Raw genomic sequence first — 21,720 nt, 5'->3', positions numbered from 1 at the left:
AGGGAAGTAAGAAAGGGACCAGAGGAGGGAGGGGATGAGGCCTGAGTCACCAAAGCTGGTGTCTTTGAGTTTTATTGGCAAAGGCTGTCCATTGTAGTGTGGGAGGTTAGACCAATAGATCTAGTGTCTGCGAAATAAAATTCATTATCTGGCCTCTCTAGAGAGATATGCAGCCCCCTCAAGAGAGCTGGGCTGAGGAAGGAGGCCATTGTCCCAGCCAGCCTCCCTACCCCCCTCCCTGGGTTAATTAGTGCCATCAGTTGGAGACAGCCCCCTGCTCGTGCAGTGCGTCCCATGGTGGTTGGCACTTGGCCTTCAGAACCGTGTGAACCTCCCGGCACCGCAGGGTTTCAGTCTCTGGCTGCATGCATGGTGTGGACACGGCCGCAGGTCCATCTGTCAGAACCAGGGCCCAGCCTCATCTCTCAGCCAGGCTGGCCAGGATGCTAATGAGATTGTCCAGCCCCAGCAAATAGCCGTCCTCGCGGTTGCCCTCCTCCCAGGGCCGCCGGTGGTCCAGGGTCTGGCCGTCAGGGAGGGGCGTGGTCTTGCCGAAGTCAATGAGCCACACACCGGCGCGATGGCAGTGATCGTGCACGAAGAGCAGCGAACTGCCGATCACCTGTCGAGCCCCACATGGTCAGGCCACGGCCCTTTCCTGGAGAAGCCCCCCATCCTAATCCTGCTGTAGCCCTCACAGACCACAGTTCCCGCACCTGAGCCTACCCCTCTTACCTCGTGCCTCCTAAAGAACTCAGAGACCTCCAGAGTGTCCCGGATCTGCTGCAGGCGGTTCAGATACCTCCTCTGGAGAGAACAGGGTAGGAGAGGAAGGCAAATTAATTAAACACTAATTGAGCCTCTGCTAAAATTAGGGGCCACGAAGCATACTTGGCTTGACAAATACCGTGGTGAGGAAGACACAGGCCGGCCCCCAGGTGGGATAAATGCTACGATGGGGGGGGGGAGCGGGTCACGGCAAGGGAGCTAAACCGGATGACCTAGGGGCACCCCTCGTTTTCAGGTTTCCCCAACACCCCAGGGTTCTAGGATCCGGCGCTCACCAGCACTTCCGCATCCCCTTGCACAAACTCCTCGAAGACACGAATCACCTGCTCCCGGCTTCGCGTCGTCTTGAAGTCGGTGCTGCAGGAGCCATCAGCTTTCTGAAGGAGATGGGACAGGAAGGGTCAGGGTCCCCGTGTCTCTCCTCAGCTCAAGGGGAGAGGATCAGACTAGAGCAGCAATACCTCCCAGGACGTTAGTTGCAGGGACGGCAGAAAGGCCGCCAGAGGGTGCCTCGTGGTGGGGGTCAACAACAGGGCAGATACCGCACGGCGGGGTTAGGGCTGAGGGAGGGACAGGGCTCTGCAAAGCGAAGCGGGACTGGCCCACCTTGATGCCTTCGATGCGGAAGCCCAGTGTGGTGCTGGAACTGATGCCTTCTCGCCACTGCATGTAGCGTGGCTTGGTGACCGCGCGCTGCGCGTGCTCCTCCTCGGTAGGAGCCGCCGGGTCTACCGCCAGCATCTTCTTGTACATGTCCTTCCGCAGCTTAGGCCGCTCGCGGGCTTTGGTCAGCTCCTCTTCCAGGTAAGTCCTGCGGAGGCGCGGGCAGCGGCGGGGCGTAAGACGGCGCACACCTGGAACCGGTCCAGCGCGACTTTGGGCACCCGGTAGAGCGCTCATCCCCTCCCTGTGTGCGCGCCCAGCCAGGCATGACACGTGTACCTGACGCCCATCTTGCAGTCAAGTACGCAGGGCCCATCGAAGCCGTCGAGCAGGTCCTGTAACTGCAAGTAGCTCTCGCCGTCGCGCTCCACCACGCCGTGGAAGGCGGGCACGCAGCCGCGCAGCGCGTCCGCCATGAGCCGCGCCAGGCAGTAGCGCTCCGGCTCTGAGCTGCGCTTCAGGATCAGCCCGCTGGTGCCAGCCGCCTTGAAACTCCCTGCAGACTGGCACCAGTTAGCGCTGCCTGGTCCCTTCCTACTCCAGACACCCACCCACCTCACCGGCGCCTGCCCTGTGCTCACCCGTGTGCCCAGCCAGCTGCACCCAGGCATAGCGCCTCTTGAAAGGGCTCATGACGGGCAGATTCACCATGGTCCGAATCTTCTGCCAGTGGCTTTTCTGAAAGCGACACGGTCCAGTGTGCACGTTGGCGTCTCAGCAGTGCTTAAGCCCGCCCTCCTTTGGAATAGGGTCTCCTGCCCCAACCCACCGCAAGTAGCTAGGGCCCCACGGTTCACTCACTCACTCAGTCACTCACTCAGTCACTCAGTCACTCACTCACTCAAGGAAGGTTTATTGTGAGCCTATGTGGAGGACACTGAGATGGGCACAGGGTGATGGCAGATATCCAGCTTATGGACTGTGCTGAAAACAGCCTTGAATTTAATGCCAAAGGGCTCAGGTTTGCACCCCACTCCTGCTGCTCTGAGCTGAGTGGGCAGGTTACTAAAGTGCTCTGTCAAGGATTTAGAACTTTCCTGAGCTTGAACATCACCTGATGGTCACCCCGGTTAAAAAATGCAGACGCTCAGGTCTGCCCCAGGGGGAAATTCTAAGTAGGTCTGGGTGGAGCCAAAAATTTGCATTTCTAACATTGCCTCAGGAGATTCTGGGGCCTGAGAAACAGGCCTCTGAGTGTCAGTTTCTTCATCTGTAAAATGGGGAAATAATCACTCTCCCTGGGTTGTTATGAGTAGTAAATGAGGCTTGAGTGTGACAGGCTCCATCCTCCCCAGCCCCATTCTTTGGCATGAAGCAGAAACTGGACAAATTTGGATTCTTGTTTCGTTCACTTTGGACCATTGGCTACTCTCATTTAGGGAGACAAACATGGAAACAAACTTTTGCAAAGGCCCAGGACAGAGAGGCTAGCCTGGCAGGGCCTGTGAAAAGAATGGCTTAGGGCTCCCTGAGACCCTCTTGCTATTCCTGATGCCTTTTCACTCCTCACCAGTTGGCAAGGCTCGGGGCATCCTTGGTCTTGATCTAGACCCAGAAACCTGAGCCTTGAAAATGGGATGCAGAGCTGAGAGCCTATCATTTTAGATGAAACCGGGAAGGAAATGTAGATTTTGGTGTGCTTCTTGCCTCATGACCATGGCTTCTGGCCTCCACCCAATTCAGAGAGCAGCTCATACTCTGGACCTTTCCTTTTCCCACCCAAAACTCATCAGCCCTGTGTCCACCCTCTAAAGTACACAGGTTTGCTCATCCAAACTGTGTCTGCTGCCTCCTCGTAGGGGTACTTGCCTCAGAGGAGTGGCATATGTGTTGCAGGAGTTATAGGGCTGGAACACAGAAATACAGCCTCCCTGATCAGAGAGAGTTCCAAGAGGGAGAGGGAGAACTTGGCCTAAACAGGGGAAGTCTGCTGCTTTCCCATGGGGAGGAGATAGGGGTTAGTGACAGGGCACTGGAATCATGTGTTCTGTCACTTTTTAGCTGAGTGAACCAAAGTGAGGATTTCATCTGTGTGAGCCTGTTTCCTCTGGGAGGATAGAGCTGCTGCCATAACACGAGCCACCATTTACTGACCGCCTACTGCCTGCCAGGCGCTTCTCATCTTCCATCAGAAAGCACTGCTCCTACTTTCCTACTGAAGTCCCTACATGGCACACTAGGGTGTGATCACGTGTCCAACCCCCAGGGATCTGGGGGTGTAGCCAGAAGCAGCCCACTAGAAACATGACATCTCTTTCAAAACTCCTTTTTTTACTCTTTAAATACATGCAAGGTTTGCATTCTGCTGCATAATAAATCCAAGTTTTATTATAAAACTCTCCCACCTCCAAATCTTCAAGTAAAATTCCAGGAAGATGTATGCGCCATGTGTATTCAGTGGCACCGTCCTATACCCCCTTCTCCCACTCATGATTTTCAAATCATTCACATGCAAAGCAAGAGCATGGGGTGGTAGCATTATTGCCATTTTACAGAAGGAAATCAAGGCTCAGAGGAGTTAACATCCCCTCACTCCCTGCCTCCAGCCTCCCAGCTTCTGGATGAAGTTCTCTACCAGCCCAACCTCCTCCCCCACGTCCCAATTACCCCATCAGTTTCCAAAATCCATTCTACCACCCCAATTCCCTTTGGGGGTCAAATGGGACCCTGCATGAGAAAGAGCTTTGTGTAAGATGAAGCAATCTGCAGCCACAAGGTGGGCTGTCTGCTCTCTGGGGAAACACTGAGATCTGCCTGCAAACTCCTCTCTGTTGGCTGGACATCTCTGTCTTCATCCAAAGGAATGGGTTTAATGGTATGGTTTCAGGCAGCTTTAGGAGCCTACTGACAGAAGCTTGGGGACAGTGGGGCCAGAATGGACTTGGAGGGTATATCTAGTTCTGTAGCCACCCCAGGGGAAGAGGGAGCCAGCCCTGGGTTAAGTGAGATGGGAGAACCACACCATCCCTTCTTCTGGGATTTTGTGGGAGCAGTGAGTGGGGATGGAAGGTGGGAGGTGGGCCCAGTAGAAGAAGATTTAGTGCCTGCAGTCCTGGGCTACTGTCACTTGATTGATGCATGATAACACAGCACTGATTTGCTTCCAAGCTGAGGTAAAATGGGGTCATCACCTATTCTCCTCCAATTTTGTGAGGATCATATCAGCCAAGAGTAGCAACAACTAAGGCTGGTTCCAGCCATGCAGGTTACAAGGGGGTTTCATCTGAACCCTCCCAGCCACTTCCTGGGGTTGGTAGGACAGAATTTAGCTCCCCTGCCAGTGAGGGATATGGTCAAACACGGAAGGAGTCTATGCAAGTATCAATGAACTCACCACCATCCATCTTAGGGAGCTGCCTCCTCCAGGGAACATAATGCAGATAAAAATGCATGTATTCAAAAAGGCTCCTGAAGAGTCATTCTTTAGTGGGTGGGCGGGAATTGTGGCACATGAACAACAGCAAGGAAGATATTTTTGAGCAGGTAAGGCTTTTATTATATGGATATCAAAAAGCAGATTTGTTATTTCTAGCTGGAAACAGGGCCAAAGCCCCAACCTTGGGCCCAGCCTACCCTCCATAGAAGTCTGGGAAACCAACTCACACCCATAGGCTGCCTGGGCATCTTGGGGCAAAAAAACCCAGGAGAGCTGATTATGTGAAAGAGTCTTTGAGGAAGTCACAGGGGCACCTTCTGATCCTCACCCCTGGGGCTAGACAGGGACCATCTCTCTCTGGGAAGGGTTTGGCTGGACATTAGCCTCAGACCTTCCTTTGTCCAAGCTCCATTCGGAAGCCCTGAGGACTCCTGCTTCTTACAGCACACCAGATACTCATCCCCATTCTTCCTGACTCTGGCTCTGGCTCCCTACCTCCAGCCATTCAGTCTTGGGCTGAAGCACTCTGCCAGCCCAACCCCCTCCTCATGTTCCCATTGCCCTATCAAACCAGCACTCCCTGTGGTGGTGGTGGTGGTGGTGGTGGTGGTGGTGGTGGTGGTGGGAGCAATCAGTTTAAATTTATAAAATGATTTGCACTAAGGTATAAGTGACCCACGACTTCACCCTCCCAGGGGCATTTGCTTTTTAAAAAGGAAGTCTGTTAACCTAAATTCTGCTCTATAATTAGTGAAAAGTGAAGTGTGGGAGTTCTGGGTCCAGGACAGGATGGCATCAAGGTCTCTTTACCCATCCTAGAGCACTGAAAGAGGAGAACCAAATGAACAGGAGCCAGATACCCTCCCTACAGCAACACCCCAAAACTGTTTTAAGAGGCAGGCAAGGCCTAAGAGGACAGTCATGCTGGCTGCTCTTGGGGATAGGCCCCCAACTCCTCTCCTGATCTGTCTGGGTTTCTCTGCCCGTGACTTTTCCCTCTTCCAGAAGAAAGGCCCCAGGAAGGAGGCAGGCTGCCCAGTCCCAGGATAGTACCCTGCCGGGAGCCCAGCTCCAGGCTCTGGGCAGGCTGTGTGGTGCTCCTAGGAGCTGGGGAAAGATGTGTCAGGCAGAGGCAAAGTGGAGACTTTCAGGGCCGCCTCTTGCTTCCAGCTATACCATTATCTACCCATGCCCTAGTGTCAGGGCCTGGCAAGCTGGGAGCTCCCGAGCTCTGCTGCAGGACCCTTCTCCCGGCGCATCCTTCACCGTCAGCCAACCGATGGCCTCAGCTTCCTGACCGGGGAAGCCCTGAAGGCAGCCTAGGCGGGCACTCTGTGCCGCTCCCCGACCGGCCGTGAGGCAAAGTCCGCGCCTGGCCCTTCCACGCGGGCGCAGGCAGCCTCTGTCAACACCTACTGGCTTATCTGCCGCCGCCGTGGCTGTTTGCCTTCGGGGAGGCCCCGGCGGGCTGGGGGTTGGGAAGGCCTGGGAGACGCAGCCTTGGAGCTGTAAGGGCCCGCAGCGGCCATCTGCTCCAGCTCCTGGCTGCGCCGATAGAAGGCGAAGCTTGGCGAGGGAGAGGCCGGCCGAAGACGCCTAGGGCACAGCTGCAGCTGGTCTTCGGAGTCTTGACCCCAGGCGGCGTGCCTATGTTGCAGGCAGGATTGGGCCCCGGGCCCTCCTCCGACTGTAGGCGGAAGAGGGAAACGGGGGCGGAGGGCGGGGGGGGGGGGGGGCGCCCCCCTCCTGGCGTCCTTTCTCCTGATCCCGCCTCTCAGCTGTCAGAGATCTGACCCGGGGAACGGTGCACCCAGAACTACTGCTCCGGATTTCGGAGGAGGTGGGAAAGGAGTCCTCTCACTGCCCCACATTCCACGGCTTTGGAGATTCCTCGATGGCACCCGCATCCCTCTGTGAGCCAGGGTTGTACTAGGAATGATCACGGATCAGGGAGGGGTATCCTTTTCATCCGCGGAGGAGAGAGGGACTCCCCGCACCCTACACCTGACTGCGGCGGGGTGTGTGCGTGTGTGTGCGCGTTTGTGTGTTCCTGCTCTATGAGACTTTTCCCTCTTGTACCTTACAAACCACGCTGCCTTCTGGAGAATGTACGTCTCAGCGGGTAACTGATTCACAGATCCACTGCAAGTCGTTACAGGGTCTCCTCCGCCTCATCCAGTCCGACCGAGCGGCGAAGCCCGGGTTCAGCAGGCAGAGGCCGCGCCTCAGGGCTCTCAGGCTCTCCCCACCGCGCCCAGTGTCCGCCGCTCTCACCGCCCTTCTGGGCAGGCTCGGAACCACCAGAGCCTGCGGGACGCCCTTCGCCTCTCCCTCCACTCCAGGGACACTTGCATAACGGGGATCTAGAGCAACTCCTTCGCGTTGACCGCGGGTAGTTATTTAAAGTATTTGGCCTTGGTTAAAACGAGGGGGTCAAGATGGCTATCCCGGGCGCCGCACACCCCTGAGGGGCAGGCATGGGAATGACTTCGCTGCACCCTGGCCGGGGTTATCTGAGGGTCAAACCTGGCACCGGAACAGCCAGGTTACCGGAGTAGGGACTAGCAGGCGGATCCCGCTTTTCAGCCTCAGTTTACCTCCTCCCGGCTTTCCTTAGGAGCAGGAAACCCGGGGAGGGCTGCGTCCCACTCCCTACCGGAGCCCCCAGCCCCACGCCCCTCCCTTTTCTGCGTCCACATCTTGTGCGGGCGCCGGGAGCAGACGGCGGCGGTTCCCGAGCAGAGCCTGGAGCGCCTCTCCACTCCCACTCAGGAGAGGGAAACCGTGGCAACGGCGGCGGGTGGGGCCGCCGCGCGGGAGAGGGGGTGGGGAGAGAGGGAGACTCCTTCACCCCTCTCTCTTCGAGAGTTCGCGGGGCAAGACCAAGCCCCTCCGATCCCTCAGCCCCACTTCGCAGCCAGCAAGTCACGATCTCCACCTCCGCCCTACCCGGTGCTCGCGACCGGTCGCAGACTCCTCCTCCCTCTCTTTCTTAGACGCCCCAGGGCCCGGGCAGCGACCCGCAGGTGGAAGCCGGGTGAAAACTGCCAAGGAGGGAGGTCAGCCCAGCGCGTCCTTGAGAACCCCATGCTCCTGCTAAGCAGGACCCCAGGCGGAGGGAGCTTAGCGCAGAAGTCGGCGCTCAGCCAGCTCAGAGCTGGGTCCGCCGCACGCAGCCCCCGCGCCCCGCGCTGGCCCCGCCCCCGCGGCCCATACCTGACCCACGTCCTCGCTGGCTTCCAGCTGCACGTTGCCGCGGCTCCGGCTTTCGCTGTCGCTCAGCAGATCGTCCTCTGAGTCCTCGGGCAGCGACGAGGAGCCAGTAGAGGAGAGCGACGAGGTGGAGAGGCGGCGCGGCTGCTGCAGGTGTGAGGAGCCCACGGCCGGGAGCCAGCCACCCTCCGGCTCCGGTGGCCCCGGGCTGGTCGGGGGTACGTCCGGCTCCTCAGCTGTCACAGTCAGCTGCGGGATCACCGGGGCAGGGGGAGCCCGCGGAAGCCCGTTCGGGACCTGTCCCCCACGCCTTTTGGCCCCGCGGGCCCGGGGCTCCCCTGCGGCGGCGGCGGCAGCGACCGCCGCGCAGCGCGCCTCGAAGAGCAGGCGCAGCTCCCCGACACTCCGGCGCGGGGCCCGCTCCAACCCCGGGCTGCAGGGCCCCGCGCCCCCCGGCCGCGCCATGCTCGTCGGGCCCCCGGGCAGGGTCATTTCCCCGCACGCGAGCCTCAGCGAAGCCCACCAGCCCGCGGCGCAGCGAGGACTGGAGACGCTCAGCGCCCCCGGCGCGAGACTGCCCCGAGGCGGAGCCTGCGCGGCTGCCCGCCTGGGCCCCGCCTCGGCCGCGCCCCCCGCCCACTCCTTTCACTTTCAGAGAAAGCGCGGGCCTCCAAGGGCTCCCTGTTGCTCCTCCAGGTGACCGGGAAGCTCAGACCTCGTGGACACAAAGTCAGGGCCTGGCCTTCGCAACCTCTCTGTCCCCGCTCTCGAAGAGACCGGAGGGGTCGCTCCGCCCCCGGGCCCTACTGCCTTGGAACTGGTCCTGCTCTCGCTCTCCTACCCAGTCCCTCCGGCTCCTTTCCACGATCCATCCTGGGCCAAGGATTCCTGGTCTCCGGGCTTTCCTTCAGCATGGAATGCAAGGCCATCAGCTTCCTGGGGAAGCCTCACCCCAGGGCGTGCGCCCAAGTGGGGACTCTGTCCTGGGCAAGACCTGAGGCTTCTTCCCCCCAAGCTCCCCACTTCTCAGCTGGCAGAGAACAAGGTCAGGGGGGCGGGGCCTGAATCTCGCGGCGAGTCCTGGCGCAGTCCTGGGCAGCATCCCTTGGCTACTGGCTGGCAGGGGCTGTGCCCTTCTGACTCCTTTTTCTGTGGAATTCGGAGCGTGGAGTCTGCTGTGTGATCCTAAGCAAGTCATTTCACCTCCTTGAACTGTTGATTCTTTTCCGCAGGGTTGTCGTCTACCTCACAGAATTGCTAGGAGAATAAAATAAAATGAAAGATGTAAAATCTATACAATATGAGAATAGTTTTAGTGTGGGTGGTAGGAAGAGCCAGTCTCAGGTTCATCACACTCTAGATGTGATCTTTGACGTCTCTTCCCTTTGTAAATTTAGGGAAACCTCACCTGACCCAGAGTTGTGGCTGTGACAGGGTAAGAGAGCCACGACGCTGGCTCATCCGTGGTATCGTGGTGCAGTATTTGGCCACTTCACAAGTTAGTGGTCGGCTGAACTGCAGGGCTGCTGTAAGTAGAGTTTGTATTTCACAGCATTTCTTGTCTTCCCCCAAAATGCCACCGGGGAGGATCCCTCCTCAGGTGCCTCGTGCCTCAGGATTGTTGGGGACCCTGTGGGGCAGGATGCCGCAGAAGGATTGCCTCTGATGCTGATGAAGGCCAAAAGAAGCTCTCCTTCCCCTCATCTCCCTTCAGCTAGATTCAAGGATGGCCCAGGAGGAGACAAAAGGAGGGTTCAGAGAGAGAAAATGGGAAGCTTCAGCAGAGCAAAAAGGAGAAGGTCCTGGGGGAATTGATGAAGAAAGTAAAAGTGTGGAAGGACGAGTGGAGGGGAAGGAGAGAAAGAAGGAAATACAGGAGTTTGACTATTCAGAGAACCTGGGAAATCACATGGCTACTTTCTGCGGGCACAGAGATCTAGAGGAGCCTGGGTGTGTGTGAAGGGCGTACTCTAGAGCTTGATGGCTCAAAAGCCATGTCTCCTGCACTCACTTCCCTCTTTTGGGGCTACCTTGGTCTCTGGTGGGACTGGTACTGCCCTCAGGGTAGGGGCAGGCTGGGGGCAAACCCGGGATGGGGAGAGTCCACAAGGACTCGCCAGAACTGAAAAGGTGGGAGGGAAATGAGAGGAGGGAACATGCACTGTGCACCTGTTAATGTTTGTGAGATATATATATATATATATATATATATATATATATATATATATATATAAACGACAATGTTGGAAGCACAAGCAAGCCAGGAGCTGGCTGCCAAGAGAAAACTCAAGGGCAATTCTTTTTCTTCTTCTATTAGGCACTTGTCCTAAGCCCAGAAAGCAAAGAAGAGCTCTTTGCCCTATTTTCCAAGTATCCCTCAGTGGAAAGGTAAGGACAAACTTGGGAATGGGTATTGAAATGAGAGCTAATTTCATAGACTTTTTAGAAAATGTTTATTTATTTAGAGAGAGGAGGGAGCAGAGAGAGAGGAAGAGAGAGAATCCCAAGCAGGCTTCCTGCTGATAGCACGAAGCCCAATGCAGGGCTTGACCTCACAAACAATGAGATCATGACCGAGAGTCAGCAGCTGCTTAACCAACTGAGCCACTCAGGGGCCCCAATTTCATAGACTTTTAGAGTGGGAAGGACCTTTAGGTTCATCCTGTTCTCCTCAAAACACAGGAGAAGTAACAAAGGAGTTAAATGGCTCAACCCAGGAGGTTACAGTCTTTGCACAAGGCCACACAGCTAGTTGGTGGAAAAGCCAGAGAGTCTTGGCTAGATCCACTGACTTCTATTCCTGTGCCGTGCATACTTTCTTTTATTAGCATCTTATAGTTCAGTCTCTAGTTCCTTATCCGAGGAAGGCAGAGTCTGCCTCCACCTACTACAGGCAGAAGGCATAGGGGCACATACTGGGGCAGAGCCGGGGGTCCCGATATAGCAGTGGGACAAGGCCAGGGGGCTCTCATGTTGTCTTAGTTGAGCCAGGAATGACCTTTCAAATCCTGGAATCATGTTGTTTGTGCCTCAGTTTCCACAGTTCTTGAAGCTGTGAGTAGATGGCTACCCGTAGAGTGCTGTGGAGAAAATCAGACTACTATATAGATGGAGGAAAGGCCTCTTGTGTGTTGCAAAAATGGGAAACGGGGGCATAGAGGAATGTTGCAAGGTTTTGATGGACATGAGGTGGCTAATCTGAGATAGGCCATGTGCGTCTCTCTGCCTTATTCACAAGGCCAGCTATGTGTCTGACGAGAAAACTGATCTCTCTTCTTCTGTGGCATCTCAGTTCAGGGATCCTCCTGTACCCTTGAGGCCTTCTCTCTAGAGTGTCTGAGTCTTCACTCCTCTCCATGGCTTTCGGGATTTATCAGGCCTGGGAGCTACATCCCTCCTAGGCAGTAAAGACAGTGGGCACAAAGCTGGGAAAGGGGGAGGCCTGGAAAATAGGGTGTGTGAGGTGAGGGTTTTCTGGAGGCTTGGTTTCATTCCCCAATACATTCCCCAATACATTCTGCCTTATTTAGCTCTGCCCCTCTCTCCCCACCCTGAGGGGCAGGAGTAAAGTCACTGCTCGCCATTCCCTGCCAGGCACAGGACTAAGTTCTTCTTCCCAAAAGCCACAGGCAGGCCCTTTCACCTGAGGGAGAAAGGACAGAGCACTGCCTTTGCTTTGAGGGACCTCGAAAGCTTCCCCGGAGAAAGCAGAGCCTCTATAGTGTGTGCATGTGTGTGTCTGTGTGTTGGGCGCAGGGTGGTGGCAAATCTTCCTCTGGACCAAGTGATACAGGTTCTTATTCTGGTCAACAACTCCTAGATGTGCTCTGTGAGACCTGGTGTCCTCCAAGGGACTTCCTGACCCCAAGATTCCAATATTTTGTGACAATACCTGTGATCCATTCATTGATTCACAGAGAAAACAAACCTCCCTTGAGCAGTTTCCTCAAACCAGGCACTGTGCTAGGTGAAAAGGATACAAGGAGTGGTTCCTGTAATGACCTCCCTTCATTATATGGAATGGTGGTGTATCATTTTACATTGTCTTCTGGAGAAAGGAAACCAGAAAGGACCCATCAGAAAACAGGCCCCAGGGTGCTACATGGCTCTTTTTCCAAGGGGCTGTCACTAAGACCTTGCCCTTTCAGGGGCTCCATGCATCCCAACCATTCCCCATCCTGGTCAGTCTGGGGCCCATCTCTGCCCAGAACAAACTAGAGAGGGCGCTGGAGGGCTGGCCAAAGCCAGGGCCAATGGCAACTTGAGGGTGGGGTTAGAATTGGAGGTCTCCTTCCTCCTGGGAAGAGGAGTGAATGGCTGTTTTCACCTGACAGCCCCAGACTCTTTTCTTTGAGAAGGTTTCTCTTCCTTCCCCATGCAATCTCTGACCTCATTATGGATAGACCTGATGGGAATATTCTGGGATTTCGAGCTAGGCTAGTTTAGCAGGGCTGGGGATCCAGCAGCCTTTGCTGACCCTTCACCATCTGAATCACTCTGGTTTAAAACAAACAAAATGTGTCACCGCGCCTGTGTATGCGCAATAAGAACATTTTCTCTCCTGACACACTTCAGAAACAAGGTTTCCCATCCCTCCCAGGAGCCTGTGTTCCTGTGGTTCTCCCTCCTCCCTCTCTTCATAACTCAGAACCCGCAGGATCTCTCCCGCGGCCTAGTGGAGGCAGAGGGGACCGAGAGCATATGAGGTCAGGGATGCGGCTGCCGGTCGGTCCAAGGAACTGCTCTGAGAATGCTGTGGGTGCCTGTCGGTAGGCCTCTGTCCCTGAGGCCCCCCCCAGGACACCTCCCTGAATCTTGTGCCCGAGGGCGTGGGTGCCTCCCCTAATTCCATTGGTGACCTCTCTGCAGCCTGACTTCCACCCCTGGTGCTAGGCGGCCGACTGGCCGGCATCCGGTGGCCGGACAAAAAGAGCCACCGGGAAGTCGCGCGCAGGCCCCAAGACGCGGGTGTTGAAAGCCGAGGCCCCGCTCCCAAATCCGGGATGTCGCCGGGAAGCGCATCCTGCTGGCGTCCACGGCTGGAGGTGCGCGCGCACGTGCGGGCAGCCGGCCCCAGTGGGCGAGCCCAAGTCAAGGGTGTTGGCTCGTCCGGGCTGGGCGGCACACTAGCCCTGGGGTGAACGGGCCTACCTGCCGCAACCGCGTTTCTCGCTGCCTTTGGTCGACCCCAAAGGACTGGGCGCTGCGGTCCGGGGACAGGATGGGAGGGACAGGTGGGACCGAATGCCCCAGAACGCGTCGGCTCCGCTGGACATCCGTTTGCCCCCCTTCCCTCCACCACATTTACTGGGCGTTACCTAGGTGCCAGGGGGCGCTGGGTGCTGCGGATATGCGGCAGACCCAAGTAGCTAACAGGCTCAGGGTGGGGACTCATAAATTATTACCTGGTGAGTGCTGCTCTAGGGAGAGCCAGTAGAAGGTGCTCCCAAACCAGATTGGGAGGGGAGATCAAGGAAGGCTTCCAGGAGGAGGTGACCTTTCGGCTGAGCTCTGTAGGGTGAGGAGGTGTTCTCCAAGGAAAATCGGTGGAGATAGACCAGTGCATTCCAGGTGAGAGGTGAATGTGTCTGCGGCTGAGCAAGACCTGGTCTCCGCCTACACTTTTTTTTTTCTTTTTTAATGGTTTATTGTCAAGTTAACTAACATACAGTGTATACAGTGTAGTCTTGACTTCGGGAATAGATTCCTGTGATTTCATCGCTTACATACAACACCCAGTGCTCATCCCAACAAGTGCCCTCCTCAATGCCCATCACCCATTTTCCTAGCCTCCCCCCAACCTCTTCCACCCATCAACCCTCAGTTTATTCTCTGTATTTAAGAGCATCTTATGGTTTGCCTCCCTCTCTGTTAACTTATTTTTCCTTCCCTTCCCATATGGTCTTCAGTTAAGTTTCTCAAATTCCACATATGAGTGGAAACATGTATCTGTCTTTCTCTGACTTATTTCACTTAACAAAATACACTTCAGTTCTATCCACATTGTTGCAAATGGCAAGATCTCATTCTTTTTCATCAGGGGTAGTATTCCATTGTGTGTATGTATGTATATATACATACCACATCTTCTTTATCCATTCATCAGTTGATGGACATTTGGGCTCTTTCCATAATGTGGCTATTGTTGATAGCGCTGCTATAAACTTTGGGATACTTGTGCCCATATGAATCAGCACTCTTGTATCCTTTGGATAAATTTCTAGTAGTGCTATTGCTGGGCCGTAGCGTAGTTCTATTTTTAATTTTTTTTTTTTTTTTTTTTTTTGAGGAACCTCTACACTGTTTTCCAGAGGGGCTGCACCAGTTTGCATTCCCACCAAAGTGCAAGAGGGTTCCCCTTTCTCCACACCCTTGCCAACATCTGTTGCTTCCTGAGTTGTTAATTTTAGCCACTAGGACCAGTGTGAGGTATCTCACTTGATCTTAGCCAAAAGGCCGAGAAGCGATTTGTGTGAGGTATCTCAATGTGACTTTGATTTGTATTTCTCTGATGATGCGATGAGCAATGTTGAGCATCTTTTCATGTGTCTGTTCTGCATGCACTTTTCAAACCAGGGTCACTGACAGCTGAAAAAGAAAAAAAATTCCTTTGATATTTTAAAGAAGGTATCAAGATAGTCCTTGTGGGAAAGATCAGAACATTTTCTTAGTCATCTTTACACATATTTTCCAGTTTGGTACTGCTTGTATGTTTTAATTACTCTTGGTGGTGGTGAGTAGGTCAAGCCTCACAATCTTTGAGATTGCTGGGGTGGTGGTGAGGTGGGAGTCTTCTGAGCCACTTTCAGACTGTCCATTCTGTCCATTTCAGACTGTCCATTTGGCCAGCAAGGGCAGGCCAAAAAGCAGCTCTGCTTCCCTGGACTTTCCCCAGACCAGCCCCAGTGCCCACGCTCGTAATCTCAACCTGAAAGCAGAATTTCTTGACCCTGGAGGTGGTTGCTGCCAGGAGTTCCTGAACTAAGTGCTTCAGCTTCTGGAGGCTCCGCTGCCTGGTTTCCTACAGCTTCCACCTTGTCCCTCAACTCACTGCCCACTCTATCCCAACCCCCCACCCCCGCCACTCTGCCCCTGAAGTCTCTCCTCCCAAGAACAGTGGCCTCTGCTCTAACAACAGCATTATTGAACCCCTTCTGGGGAAAGGTACACTTAATCTTTAAGACCACTCTGACAGATCTTACGTTGTAAAGATGGGAGATTTGTGGCTCAGAGGAGTTAACTAGCTCAGGCCTAGGTAGTAAGTGGCAGAGCAGAGATATGAACCCTGTACTGAGCCTGCAGTGTCCTGTGGCTCCTGGCTCTCCTTTGGGTCCAGAGCACCATCTGGAATCCCTAGATGTGCCTATGCTGTGGTAGCTGAGCCCCCACGCAGAGTCAAGAAACTCCAGCTACAGGTTCTGTTCAGCCAGGACTGGGGCTGGCCTGGGGAACCCTGCAGAGAAGGCAGGCTACCCCTTGGCCCTCTTTTAGTGCTGTTCCCTCCAGCTCCCCAACACTTTCCTCCTCAAGGGAGCTCAGAGGACCTCAGTGGTCAGTGAAGTCACGCAAAAACTCCATGCTGGGGGTTGATGGTTTCCTAGTTCCCAAGAGGTGCTGGACACTGCAACCCAGGATTACCCAAGGAAAGCTGCCCACACCAAGGCCAGAAGATGAAGTTGACTGACCCTGCACCTCTTTCCCTTCCAGATCTCTCTGCCTTTGGCAGCTTCCTTTCTGCCCTCAGGTATGCCTGCCCCAAGGCACTGCATCCTGGGAGACGCAGATAGGGCTGTTTTCTGCTCAGAATCCCTGCTCTCTAGGGCCTAGCCAGCCCACTGCTGCCAGCACTCAGGTGGTGGGAGTGTTGATGAGTTGGGAGAAAACCTCATTGGGCACAGCTGCTGGGCAAGCCCTAGGGACCCACCTCTCCGAGTACCAGAGGCAGGCTTGGACTGGGATCCTACCATTGTCACCTCACACCTTCCCATCTATAAAGGGAAATAGATGATCCAGGATTTTGCTTCCTAAAGCATGGCCAGAAAGTTTTGAGACACATCCTCAGCGAATGAGGGAGTGGAGGCGTTCCAGATCTCCCTAGCTTGGGGGATCGATGAAAGGCTATCAGTATTTTCTCCATGGTCACCAGTCCCTGGGTTCCCTCTGCACACTCATGATAGGCAGGAGACAGCGTAGCAAAGGCCAACTGAAAGCTTGGAAGCACCAGCCTCTCACTAGGGCTAGGCAGTGTTATCAGGGCCCTACCTAGTTCTGTTAAAGGTTGCTGGTATCTTCCAAGATAGGAAGTAAACCAGGCCAAGTGGAGGGCTCCCTGGCTGTAGACAACTACCATACTAGAGAAGCTTCTGGGTAACCAGGTTGCTAAAGAGTTGAAAGCAGTCACTTTCACTTTTGGGGGGTGTTAGGCTAAGAGAAGTGGAAGGAGGGAAACCAAGCAAAAGAGAGGCTTTCTTGGACTTTGAAAACATGACTTTGAGAGTTGCCACTGAGGATGCAATCCTTGGATTAATTCCGATCCCCTTGTTAAAACAGGGTGTAAAGTTTATTTACAATTATCTGTACAGTTTGAGTGACAGCTCGGGACTTCACAGAAACAGAACAAAAGCATTCTTTCTGAAGGGAAGTTGCAGGCAGACTTTCCCTGCACCTGTCAGAAGCAAGACAGACAAACAGACCTATACATCATGAGCCAGGCATATGGACATTGGCCTTTTTGCCTCTTGGAAGGAAGTGAAAAATGTGTTAAACAGCCTTAGGTGCCGCACCCTTCAACACTGAAACCACATGGAGTGGGGGAGGTGTGGAGTAGGGAGCCATGGCAGCAACTCCCCAGCGTAAGAAATACCTCAAGTGAACAGCCAAGAAGCCCAGCTGGGGGTGGGGGTGTGGGGGCTGTGGAAGAGGGGTGTGTGATAAAGCCAACATCTTCTGCCTGGTCAAGATCTTGGTTCAGAGGCCCTGCCTCAGTGGAGATTGGAGACAAATTCTCAGTCCTGATTCCAATCACCAAGGAGACGACTCAGGTGATAAATTGGTTGGCTTCTCTCCTCGCTGTGTTTTGGCATCTCAGAATGAAACTTTTGGCAGCTGTGTGTGGGGAGGTAGTGGCAAAGTGGCTACAGTGTGATGCAGTTTTAATAAAAATTTTATTACACAGCCATAATGTAATCGACACTTCTCCAAATCCAAATGATACTAAATACAGATCTACATGGTGGATCAGAATGACTCCAGCAAATTATACGGATTCTATAATTTCATGTCTTTTAAAACCAGAAAAAAAAAAACAGTCCAGGTTTGTCATGATAGGAGAGGTCCCAGCAGCTTCCAGGGCTCTGCCGGAGTCTGGGCAATGTTTAGCAGTCTGTGATTCCACATTTACACAACAGTCTATAAAGGGTTTCGGTCAATGGACTATTCAAGTATATATGATTTTAATGAGTCCATTGCCCACCTTAGCCCAACCGAACTGCGTCACAGCTACCACAGAGCTATGTTACAGTCACAGTTTACCAATTTTACAGTCACAATACTTTTAAAAAACCATCCATTGCTGTTTTTTTAAAATAAAAAAAGTGTAAACTAAGTTAAAGCAACACCGAGGCTCTACTAAACCCAGAAGAGTCACCAAGTTCATTTTGTATGTTTAAATACAACGTAAGTCCATGATTTCCCATCATCCCACTTCCTTACAGAAAAGTAGGGTGATGAAGTACAAAGCAGAGCTTCTAAATTCCTCTCCCTCTTGTGGGACTCAGCAGCTCTCAGCTGTTTCTTTAGCTTAGTTCTTGGTATATATAGTCAGCTGTACTTTGTTCTGAAAAGATTTGTTAAATGCCACTTTTATTTACACTTGGAGCTTTACACCTGAGAATGATTATCAAGCAGTCAGCTTATCTCTTTTCAAACATTTCATAAAGACATACACACTTCTTTGCTGGCCTCACCCTAGCTGCACAACAATATATATGCTTACCATATATATATGTATACACACACACAAAACTGCACATGCTTGTAACATTTGCAACCTAAATCTTTTTGTGTTCGTTCTCTCCACATTCACGTTGAATACTTTCTCTTAAAAAACAAAACATTATTCTTTCCGAAAGAGCAAAACAGAATCACTAGGAAGAGACAAGAACATGGGGTGGGAAAAAGACACTCTATGTTCAGCCGAGAAGCTGTAGGCTGTACCCATGGGTTGAGCAAGACACCTGCACTGCCTTCTCTGCTACCTGGCCGTGGGCTTCCCTCCCACCTGCCAGGACACAGCCTACAGGGCAGGGGGCAAACTGGGGTGTTTTCTCTGAGGTGGGGGAGGGAGGATCGGGGGGGGGAGAGGAGGGGGGGGAGGGTATGTTACACAGCTACAGAAGTCAGGCCTGTTTAGTAAGAAGAATCACATTTAATGAGTTTCTTTCTTGCAGTTTCAGATGCTCATGTACAGCTGAAAAAAATCTGAAACAGCTATAGACCCATGACAGACCGATACAAAGAGTACTGCATTTTAAAAAAATGATAAAAAAATCCACGCACTTACAGACACACACAAACACACACGTACGTACGTACACACACACACACACACACACACACACTCTCTCTCTCCCTCTCTCTCAAACATCCCCCCCTCCCTCCCCACAAATGTACACTTTTTGGAAACTAAATTGGATTTGAAAACCTCTCTTCTGCAGAGATGGGAAGAAGAGAAAGATGAGGAGAGAGGGAGGAGGGCTGCAGGTGCCCAGTCCCCACTCCCTCCACAAGTGTCCGGTGCCAAATGTTCAATGGTTGGGTCCAAGGCAGCCCGCGGAGGAGGCCGCCCAGTGCTGCTGCTGTCGCCCCCAGGGGCTACAGCAAGAATCCCAGCTCCACGCTAATACTGAATGTGTGCAGAGTGGCCAATGAACTGTGCTGGTTTGTTTTTTTTTTTAAAAAAAAAAAAAAAAAAAGGCAAACACAAATCTAAAGACATGGATAAAACCCAAGAGAGCCCAGGCCCACACTGGGTGAGAGGCCTGGGGGGTTGGTGGGAGATGGTGCAGACAAGGGAGGTCTATACAGCAAATGGTTTATATTACAGATGACTGGCAGTTTAGAGTCTCTTCCCAGTTCTACTGCTGCTCCAGCCCAAAGAGGGCAAATCAAAGGAAAAGAGGAAAGGTGGGACACTGTGATGGGGCATGCAGGGTCAGAAGCAGCAGGCTGGGTGCGCTCAAATAAGCCCTCGCCGTTTTTTGTAGTCTTCCAAGTTTAGAGATCTCCTTGGAGCCCCATCTTTGGCTGGTGGAGCCTTGGAGGTGATGGCCAAAGCCTTTGACTCTGTGGGAAAGAAGAGCAAATTGGCATCTGAGGCGCCTACGAAGTCTCTTGAGTCTCCTGCTTCACTCCTTCCAGTCGGGTTGACTGTCCCTGCTCCCTCTCAAAACGTGCCCACAGCCCCGCTTACTCTGGCCTCTGTAAATAATGATGAGCAGACACCTGCACTTCTTCCCTAAAATCAGGCCTCCCCACTGACCGAGAGAGCCATGTTGCCATCTGGTCCTCAGCCATCACCACTCCCCCCACCTGTACCTACCTGAGCTGGGAACTTGTAAATCAATCTTCACATCGAAATCATGTACTTTGAACAAATCTTCTGAGAGGTCACTGGCTGACTTAGAATTCAAATCTTTATCCTTTCCCTGACCCTGCAATGTGAAGAGAAAAACTAACTATAAAAGCATAAATACAAGAGACTTCAAGAAGCAGTGGTCACTAATAGTAAAAAAAAAAAAAAAAAAAAAAAAAAAGCTAAGGCCCTTTTCTGATTCCTTCCCTCAGAGGAAGGACAGGAGAGGCCATTAAGGTGGTTTCTTTTCTGAAGCCTGAAAGAGGAGAGGGAAGGCTCATATCTGTGGTGTGGGGCAGAAAGGGTGGGCTTAAGACAATAAGTTGCTTTCTGACCCAAGGTTTCAGGAATTCCTGGGACAGTGTGGACTCCACAGGAAAAGACCTAACTTAGGCAAAAATCTGCTTCTAAATTGGCAGTTTCTCTACTTAACATTCTAGTTTTCTTTTTTTAAAAATTTCTTTAAAGTTTATTTATTTTGAGAGAGCGAGCCAGTGTGAGAGGGGCAGAGAGAGAGAGAGGGAGAGAAAGAATCCCAAGCAGGCTCCACACTATGAGCCTGGAGCCCAACTCAGGGCTTGAACTCATGAACCATTACATCATGATCTGAGCCGAAACCAAGACTTGGACGCTTAACCAACTGAGCCATCCAGGTGCCCCTGACATTCAGTTTTCAAAGAGCTTTCACCTTTACAACGGTCTGATGCTTATGTGTCATCAGTTCCTCCTAGTACCCTGCGGAGCAGCAGGATATAGAGTATTATCCCCATTTTACATAGGAGAAAATGTGGCTCAGGGGGCTAGATGTCAGTTGCCTAAAGCTGTAATCAAGGCTTTAGTTAAGTAGTGGTGTTGGGTTTAGCACTTAGGTTGTCTGGCTAAAATTCAGTAGCCGTTTATTACATTTGTAAACAATCAGGACGGGGAAAAGGCTGCAAGTGAAAGGCTATGTTCCTCCAGGTGGGAGAGATCAGGCCCCAAAGAAGCCAAGCATCTAGGCCACAGGACAGTGCTGCACTTGCCTTGCTCATTTCCTTTGGAGCATCTGGTAACACTCCAGAACCGTATTTTGCATTCAGCTGGGCCAATATGGCAGCTTGAACAGCCGGGTCTCTGGACTGAGAGAGAAAATCAAGTTATTTTAGAGATTTAACGCTCACACAGTCCTACCCACCGACCACCACTAACATCACAAGCACCACAGTGGACCCATCAGCAGCTCAGTGGGGTTTTCCTCAAGGCAGCAAAAAAGAGGCAATTAAAAGCTTTGAAGCCCAGCCCAGGCCAGCCTGGCCCTAGGTGGCCCAGCCCACACATTCCTAACGTCTGCCACATTGGTAAACCCACCCTGCCAAAGGAGGGGTTAGTCCAGACGTTTCTACAAATCCATGCCAGGTTTTCACTACCTATATGTCCTATAGCAAGATAAAAAAAAAAAAAAAAAAGAGATAGCCAGACCTAAGAGTTTGAGGCAAGCAAATCCCACTAAGACAACATTATTTTTAACTTCCTTATTAATCTCCTAATGGAATTCATTTTATGTCCTAGAATCTAGGCCCTGACTAAAAACGTCCTCTTTAGGCACTCACATTAGAAACGATGGTAGGTTTGCACTGCCGCCTGGTGAAGGGATCCATCTGTTGGTTTTTCATGTTGTGACTTTCAGCCTGAAACAGAGAGCTTGCGTTACAGAACTGCGTCTCTTTCCCCGCCTTCACTTATCCTAGCTTACACATACGTAACAGTCTTTGCAAGAGCTTAAAAGAGTCAAAGTCATGTATCATCCTCTTCTCTTCAAGAACACCAGACCAGATATGGGAGCAACAACAAAAGAACAAAACTGGAAACCGAGAAAGACGAACACCTGTGGAGAAGAATCTATGGGATGGGGAGGGATAAGAAGGGCAGAAGACTGCTGCTTTTCACTATAAATCAATACGTCTTATGGGTCTATGTGTGCACACAAACACGTGGATGTGAAGAGTACATGTTACTTCAATAATTAAAAAAATTAACTGGAGCAAGATGTATAGAAGATTTCTTATCA

At 52.6% G+C, this 21,720-nt stretch overlaps 2 protein-coding genes and 1 long non-coding RNA gene across 4 annotated transcripts in view; 1 reads left to right on the top strand and 2 right to left on the bottom strand.

Moving 5' to 3' along the window:
• Positions 1 to 56: 56 nt before the first annotated feature.
• On the bottom strand, positions 57 to 8,590 carry ITPKA (inositol-trisphosphate 3-kinase A). Its single transcript, XM_040492340.1, has 7 exons — positions 8,045 to 8,590; positions 2,034 to 2,130; positions 1,732 to 1,948; positions 1,396 to 1,600; positions 1,065 to 1,166; positions 736 to 807; positions 57 to 622 (listed from the first exon to the last, which is right to left on the bottom strand). The coding sequence occupies exons 1-7, from the start codon at positions 8,531 to 8,533 to the stop codon at positions 419 to 421; spliced, it is 1,386 nt and encodes a 461-aa protein (XP_040348274.1). The 5' UTR covers positions 8,534 to 8,590; the 3' UTR covers positions 57 to 418.
• LOC121041544 (uncharacterized) lies at positions 6,559 to 21,697 on the top strand. 2 transcript variants are annotated; one of them, XR_005795780.1, is made up of 5 exons: positions 6,559 to 7,220; positions 7,825 to 8,259; positions 8,738 to 9,840; positions 10,359 to 10,429; positions 21,473 to 21,697. It is a non-coding gene; the product is annotated as an uncharacterized LOC121041544 (long non-coding RNA). The 2 variants fall into 2 exon arrangements; XR_005795781.1 differs by having other exon boundaries at positions 21,401 to 21,697.
• The window catches only part of RTF1 (RTF1 homolog, Paf1/RNA polymerase II complex component), a 51,511-nt gene continuing 46,977 nt past the window's right edge, over positions 17,187 to 21,720 (bottom strand). Inside the window, exons 15-18 of the mRNA XM_040492339.1 lie at positions 21,263 to 21,340; positions 20,696 to 20,791; positions 19,641 to 19,752; positions 17,187 to 19,384 (exon numbers count right to left, since the gene is read on the bottom strand). Coding sequence (XP_040348273.1) covers positions 19,278 to 19,384; positions 19,641 to 19,752; positions 20,696 to 20,791; positions 21,263 to 21,340 — 393 coding nt within the window. The 3' untranslated portion in view covers positions 17,187 to 19,277. The remainder of the gene's footprint in view (positions 19,385 to 19,640; positions 19,753 to 20,695; positions 20,792 to 21,262; positions 21,341 to 21,720) is intronic.

Source organism: Herpailurus yagouaroundi, unplaced genomic scaffold (assembly GCF_014898765.1).
Source record: "Herpailurus yagouaroundi ecotype Mexico unplaced genomic scaffold, PumYag 184, whole genome shotgun sequence".
Classification (NCBI taxonomy): domain Eukaryota; kingdom Metazoa; phylum Chordata; class Mammalia; order Carnivora; family Felidae; genus Herpailurus; species Herpailurus yagouaroundi.
This window is presented reverse-complemented; position numbering and strand designations above follow the sequence as displayed.

Bases quoted from the DNA above. Each gene is read 5' to 3' on its own strand.
- ITPKA (XM_040492340.1), bottom strand. From the start codon at position 8,533: ATGACCCTGCCCGGGGGCCCGACGAGCATGGCGCGGCCGGGGGGCGCG. The intron at 2,131-8,044 runs GTATGGGCCGCG...TGTCGCTTTCAG, and splicing joins CCAGCGAGGACGTGGGTCAG to AAAAGCCACTGGCAGAAGAT. The intron at 1,167-1,395 runs GTGGGCCAGTCC...CATCTCCTTCAG, and splicing joins TCCGCATCGAAGGCATCAAG to AAAGCTGATGGCTCCTGCAG.